We start from the raw sequence: 7,542 nt of genomic DNA on the forward strand, positions 1-7,542 counted from the left end.
CCCAGACACCCCTGTTTCAATCTTCTGCCCTATGTCACCTGATTGTCCTGTTGAAGCTGCAGGGAAGGCTGACCCCACGCGTCCTCCTCATCCCGCAAATGTTGGGGACATGCTCAAAGATGCCGAGAGCTGGAGGGAGAGGAGGGGTTCTCTTTTTGGATGGGGTGGGCCACGGCGAGTTCCGGAAGGGAGCGGTGGATGCTGGATGGGGCATCTGGTTGGAGTGTGGGGCCGTAGTTGGTGACCCGGTGGTCACCAACCTAACAATTACTTTGCCCTCAAGGTCAAAGTGGGATTTCGAAATAAGAGCATTTTTTGATTTTTGAAATAAGGGCATTTGTCTACAGTTCTTGAAAGAAAGAAAAAGAGAGCAAGCCGTGCTGGAGGAATGATTTGCTATTATCTCCTGTTGCTACCTGGGGGAGGGCATGGTTTCTCCAGGATGGTTTTTTACAAAATGGCGCCCACTTTCCCTCCAAGTGAAAGAGCCATTTGGGAGCAGGTGATTCTATCCCTCTCTGTAATATGTGTATGCACCTGCAGATTTTATGGGACAGTGACCACCTGGGTACATCAGCCAGGATACCAAGCCTCCAACCCCAGTGGGATTTGTTTGGAGGTCCCAGATCCCCCCCACTGATTCCTTGGATGGCCTTCACCATCATGGACAGACTTGACTGCTTATGTTCCTTCTCTCCTCTCCAGGGACAGGGACCTTCGGGCGCGTGCACTTGGTGAAAGAGAAGGCTGCTAAGAACTACTTTGCCCTCAAGGTCATGAGCATCCCCGAGGTCATCCGCTTGAAGCAGGAGCAGCATGTTCACAACGAGAAGTCGGTCCTCATGGAAGTCAACCACCCCTTCCTCGTCAAGCTGTGAGTTCCTCGCCTTCCCTTCCCCCTTAACCCACCCTGGGATTCCCCAGGGTCTTGTCTTAGAAGAAATGGATTGAGCCAAATGGACGTGGTGGTACATGTATATAATCCCAGGCTGGAGGCCGAAGGAGGAGGATGGCACATTGGAGGCCAGCCTCAGCAACTTAGCAAAACTCTATCTCAAAATAAAAATAATAAGAGGACTGGGGATGTAGCATCCTAGGATTCTATGTCTTAATGGGAAAAAAAAATCTTAATGGCTTTATTAATTCCAATCATCTTTTAGATTTCCATTAAGATGTACCCTGGACCTCCTTCCTGTTGAATGGGTCCAGCCTTTACCCAATGAATCTATCCTTCCTCTTTGGCTTAGTCCATATGGGCTGCTACGACAAAATGGTTGAGACTGGGTTAATTATAAACACCATTATGCATTCATTTATTGTTCTCGGTTCTGGGGACTGGATGTCCAAGATCAACAGATTTTGTGTTTGGTGAGGGCTCCTTCTCTTCCAAGATGGCACCACCTTGTTGGGTCCTCATAGCATAGAAGGGGCAGGACCTTCCTTGGAGTCATTTATAAGGCTTAATTCCCTTCATAATGATGGCACCCTGGTGACCAAGTCACCTCCTGAAGGCCCACCTCTTACTACTAACACATTGCGGATCAGGGTCCAACATGGAAGTCCAGACCATGGGGACAGAGTAAGAGTCTTTTCCATCCATTTGCCAAAGGTACAGATGGCCTGCGTCTCTCTTTCCCCATCCATGGGGCCTTCCACCCAGCAACCACGTCTTCCGTCCGCCATGTTGGTAATGTTCCTCTCCTGGATTATATGGATCCTGATTCACGCCCATCATTCCTAGACACACCCTCACTGACCGCCCATAAGCCTCTTAACCCTCAGCATCTCTTGATCCAATCAAGTCGACAGTTCAGATTGGCCATGTTAATGGCCACGCTGGTTTTTCCCAGATGCCTCCCCAAGGATGTACCTGCACACCCACATAATAGGCACCCTCCGCACTTATCTTAGGTCCATTTTTCTCTTACTGTAGCAAAATACCGGATGCCGGGTACTTTATAAAGAAAAGAGGTTTGCTTCGTTCACTGATTGGGAGGTTGCAAGCCTCACATTGGGAGGCTCCATTTGGTTCAGCCTCATGGCGGTGAGCAGATTGAAGTGGGTTCAGTTCTTCTTTTCAGTAACCTCCTGGGCTTGGTCTTCTGCACACATTCTCTTTCCACGTGCTCCTCTGACTTCACGGCATACACACGTCTCCCCTGGTCTCGGGGCCACCCGAAGGCACCAGCCAGGTGTGTTACCTTTTAGTGGGAAAATCACCTTCAGCAAATCTTCTGGAACATTCCAATTTTGGTTAAAAGCCCGTGACACGTTGCCTCCAGGCGGGAGAAATACTATGACACCTTCCATAGGAATCTGCATCCTCTTTAGAATGTGGTGATTTAAAATCCTAATGTACTAATGTCCTTGCCCAGAAGCACAATTTTCACTTATAAAAGAGGAATAGCTAGAAGGTACTACCCTGCCCCACATCCATGGGATTCCTTTCCGGAACTTGGGGAATATTTCTTTTTTTGGGGGTTACCAGGGATTGAACTCAGGGCTCTTGACCTCTGAGCCCCGTCCCCAGCCCTGTTTTGTGTTTTATTTAGAGACAGGGTCTCCCTGAGTTGCTTAGGGCCTCGCTTTGGCTGAGGCTGGCTTTGAACTCTCGATCCTCCTGCCTCAGCCTCCCGAGCCGCTGGGATTCCAGACCTGGGCCATCCTGCCTGGCAATTTGGGATTTTCTTTCTTTCTTTTTTTTAACTGTAAAGCACAACAGAGCTCATTCTTCAGGCTGTGTATGTCTTTGACGTAACTAAATGGACGCATCCCCTGGGTCCTGGAGGCTGGGAGTCTGAGAATAGGGTCAAGGTGCACCTAGTGCTGCAGAGCCTTAGAGATTCCCCCCACGAGTCGCTCGGCTGAGCACCCCATGTTGGGCCAGCGCTGTGACTGTCGTGATTCCAAATCCCAAGAGGCACGTGTTTTCCGTGGGATGGCACCGCTAGCGAAGGAGGTGTGGACTCCAAAGTGCCACCCAGGTCTGTCCCGACAGTCAGTCGCTTCACCTCGCAAGTGATTTCCACCCTCCCCGGGAGCGCTGAGCCAGTTCTGCTTCCATTTTTTTTATAACTACGTGCAATGAGAGCATGGTCAGAATCGAGTTTGCACAATTGGGGCCTCTGGGACTGGGGGTTCTCTGGGGTGGGCTGTGCTGTGTGCTGCAGGAGGTAGAGCAGCCTCTCTGGGCCCCACACACCAGGAGCCAGGAGCAGCCCCACCCAGGGTGTGAGAGCCACCTGGACAGACAGAATTGGTAGACAGATAGATAGATGACAGATAAATAGATAGATAGATAGACAGACAACAGCTGGATGGAGGGATGATAGAGACTGTGTCCAGCAGGTCTCCTCTGCCCTGTGGGCCTCTGGGGCTGGGGTTCTCTGGGGTGGGCTGTGCTGTGCATTGCAGAAGGTGGAGCAGCCTCTCTGGGCTCTAGAACACATGGCCTTAGGGGGACATTTATCCAGACCACAGTAATCTGTCATCTACTTGGAAGCAAGATGTTTGTTGACCCAGGACACATCTTCTGCTCTCGGTTGAATGACAGCTCGTGGGCCCACTGATGGGCATTAGGGGCAGTGGAGGGGTCCCTGCTGACCAGGAAAGACCTTGCTTTAGAGTCCGTGCACCCGGGTCTGGCTCCTGACCTCACGGGTCCTGGGGAGGTTCGTTGGAGGAACCACCCTCCGGTTTCTCTGAGCCTGAAGGAAGGAGGAAAAGATCTGCGTGTTCTGACTGTTTGGAGCTCTTCCTGTTTGTTAAAAACAAAGACCTGCCAGGAGCGGTCTCTCCTCCTTGGTCATTCTGTGCAAAGAACAGTTTGGGCACAAGAATAGCCATCCCTGTCCCCAAACCTCAAATATAAGGAGATGTGTAGTGAGTTTTGGGGTGTTTGTGCGGGGTTGGGCGAGGGAGCTGGGTTCAGATGGTGAATGGGCACATTTTGCAGGAGGAATCGCTTAGTGTCTTTGTTCAGTGCTGGGCAGGGCCCACAGGGTACCACTGAGCCATGTCCCCAGACCCCCCCTTTTTTTAAATAATAATTTTGCAATACCTGGGATCGATCCCAGGGGTGCTGACCCACTGAGCCCCATCCCCAGCCCTTTTTTTCGCCGTTTAATTTACGGACAGTGTCTCGCTAAGTTGCTTAGGGTCTGGCGAAGTTGCTGAGGCTGGCCTTGAACTTGCCATCCTCCTGACTCGGCCTCCCGAGTTGCTGGGAGTACAGGTGGGTGCCCCCGTGACCCCCTAGGATCAGAAGAGAAGCAAGAGGTGGACAGGGCCTTTGTTTTAGGGGAGCCACAGGGGCCAGCAGAGCCAGTGCGGGGAGAGCCAGCCTGTGGTCTCCTGGGGGCAGGGCTGGTGGCCCTAGAGGCAGGTCTGGTTGCAGGGAGAGGTTGCTGCAGAGGCTAACGGGTGGGGTCACACTTGCTTCCTTCGAGGGCAGTTTTGCACGCTGTTGTGGGGAAACGGTGACCAACTTTTTAGTCAGCTGACTACCCACAAACAGGCTGGTTTGGTGTGTAATTAGGAGCACCTGCAGTGGGAGCCGTGGATGCACACTTTGCAGACGAAAGACTGACAGCGCAGCCTCCGCCATAGCCCTGCCTTGAGCTAGAGATGCAGGAGGAGAGGGCCAGGGTCAGGCAGCTACTGCAGGGGCGTGGTCACAGAGGGGTGTGGTCACGAGGGGCGTGGTTACAGGGGCCTATTGGCGTGCTTACTACGGGGCGTGGTTACAGTGGGGCGTGGTTATGCTAAGGTGTGGTCCTGGTGGGTGTGGTTACAGTGGGGAGTGTTCGGATTGGGTGTGATTGAGGTGGAGGCGTGGTTACAGTGGGGCGTGGTTATCCCTAACGTGTGGCTGTGGTGGGCGTGGTTATGGGGGAGTGGCCACAATGGGGTGTAATTGAGGTGGGGGCGTGGCCACAGTGGGCGTGGTTATGGCTTAAGCGTGGTTACACTGAGGCATGATTACAATAGGGCTCCTTATACCAGGGTATTATCACGGTGGGTGTGGTCATGGTGGGGGTGTGGCCTCACTGGGGCGTGGTTTATGGCTAGGGGGTGTGGTTACAGTGGGACAGGATCAGGATAGGGCTGGTTGTAGGGGGTGTGGTCGCTATGGGAATAAGTCGTGGTGGGGGCGTGGCCACAGCTGGGCGTGGTTTTTGACTAGGGTGTGGTTACCGTGGGACATGGTCACTATGGGGTTGGTCATAGTGGGGCTGCGGTCACCATGGGCTGTGGCCATGGTGGGGGTGTGGCCTCGGTGGGCGTGGCTTATGATGGGCGTGGTTATGGTGGGATATGATTTATGGGTCTAATTATGCTGGGGCGTGGCCACAGTGAGGTGTGGCCACAGTGGGCGTGGTTATGGGACTGATTATGAGGGTCTCAGTTAAGGGGTGCGGTTATGGGGTCCCTCCTGAGTCTGGGAACTTCTCGAGTGTCCCCACACTTTGCTAACTGTTCATGTTGACTCTCTCTGTTGCTTGACTCTTTGAAAAAGACTTGGTCACAGAGACAAAAATTAAGATGGACACATTCTTTAAATTTAAAAATTTCATTGTCATCAAGAGTAGCATCTTAACATTTATTTTCTTGGCCTTTTTTCTTTCGCTCTCTTTTTTTTGGGCGGAGTGAACCCAGGGGTGCTTAACCACTGAGCCCCATCCCCAGCCCTTTTTATTATTTTGAGACACGGTCTCGCTAAGTTGCTTAGGGCCTCGCTACGTTGCGAAGACTGGCCTCCAACTTCTCATCCTCCTGCCTCAGCCTCCTGAGCCACTGGGATTATAGTGGTATACCACTGTTCCCTCCCACCTTCATCATTTTACAGTGTTTAGTCCAGTGTCCTTAAGAATATTCTTAACTGTCATGGGGCCATGCCTATCAGAAATTTTTAACTTGTGAAACTGGAATTCTTATAACTCTCCATTTCCCCTCTGCAACCCCTGCAACTACTCAATTCTAGTTTCTGTCTCTGAGCTTGATGACTCTGTAGAGCCCTTATGAGTGGACTCATGCAGTGCTGGTCCTTTTGTGTGTGACTGAATTCACTGAGTATGATTTTTCCGGGGTTCACCCACCCTGGACCCTGCTTCAGAATTCTCTTCCTTTTGAAAGCTGCATAATATTCCACTGCATGAATACATCCCTCTGTGTTTATCCGCTCATCCACATACAGGCAAATGGGTTGCTGTCTCCTTTGGGCTTTTGTGGATATGGACCTGATTGTAGTGTTCAATTATTTGCTTTTAATGGTGTGTATAAAATTTCCCCCACTTAGAGAAGACGTATGCATTTTGCTCGTGCCACATGGGATTATCTTTTTTTTCCTGCTGTCTCTAAATGCCAGATATCCATTTGACACAGCCTGGAATGGATCTTTGCACACTTTTTTCTGAACTTAAAAACCTGCACACACACACACACACACACACACACACACACACGTGGTCTTGGCGTTATGACACCATACTACGAACACAGTTTGGCCAGCCTGCGCGTCCAGTCTGCTGGCCCACCAATCAGCTCAGATACCCCCACACACACACTCAGGTCATTTCCTGCACAGATGTGACCTTGAACTTCCTCCCTGCCCTGCCTTCACCCCCAATCTGTTCCTTCTTTCAACTTCCCCATTTTATAAATGGCCCTTCCAATCTCCCGGGTCCCATGTGGCCACCCATTTCCAACTTCCTTTCTCTCAATGTCATGGTCCCTTCGGCTCCAGCTCCGCTGTCTCCAACCCTGGGACACATCTCAAGGCGTTTTCTGACGTCACCGAAGCCACATGATTTCCTGCGGGCCACCTCCTTTCTCTCCAGGGACCTACCCAGAGTCCTTCCAAGCTCCTGGGTCCCATGTGGCCGCCATTTTTAATTACTTTCCATTGACTTCTCCTCCGGTTGCTGGCCCTGCCCTGTCCATCCCAAGGGCACCATCAGCTGGGCATACACACACACAGAGCCCAGAACATGCCCTCTCTGCCCAGCCTTTGATTGGGGCCTCCGTTGATTGGGGCCTCCGTTTCCAGCCTCCTTTGACCCTGATCTCTCTATGCTCCATCCCATCTGTCCTAGTGGGGTGCCACGTGTTTCAGGATTGCACATCGTTTGCGTTTCTGAATCTCCCCACGGATCCCTGGACCCCTTGGGGATGAGACCCGAGTCTGCCCACAGAGTCCCTGTGCATCGCACAGACGTCGTGGAGGATGCATCAGCCTCCTGTCCTGGTTCTGTGCCGGGATCAGCTGCGCGGAGCAGAGTGTCGCGCTGCGGGCTCCCCGTGGTCCTGCGGAGACTTTGGAGACCCCATAGCCTTTGGGGTTTCGGAGACCCGGACTGAGGATGCTCAGCCCCGAGGGGACACATCTTATGGCGAGTCTGATTCCTGCACAGCTGCAGCGCCCATGGTGCGCACGGGATCGGCTCCTACTGTATACCTGCCAGGCGCTTCTGTGTGGGTGGGACAATGCACTTTGTGAGTTATGGACAGATGTGTCCAAGGGACCCCGGGGGGGGGGGGGGA

General features: G+C 52.3%; 1 protein-coding gene across 1 annotated transcript in view; it reads left to right on the top strand.

The window, feature by feature from the left end:
• Positions 1 to 707: 707 nt before the first annotated feature.
• Positions 708 to 7,542, top strand: part of Prkx (protein kinase X-linked) — a gene marked incomplete at its 5' end in the record, with an annotated part of 24,574 nt that continues 17,739 nt past the window's right edge. The window contains one exon of the mRNA XM_015505241.2: positions 708 to 874. Coding sequence (XP_015360727.2) covers positions 708 to 874 — 167 coding nt within the window. The remainder of the gene's footprint in view (positions 875 to 7,542) is intronic.

This window comes from Marmota marmota, unplaced genomic scaffold, assembly GCF_001458135.2.
Source record: "Marmota marmota marmota unplaced genomic scaffold, marMar, whole genome shotgun sequence".
NCBI lineage: Eukaryota > Metazoa > Chordata > Mammalia > Rodentia > Sciuridae > Marmota > Marmota marmota.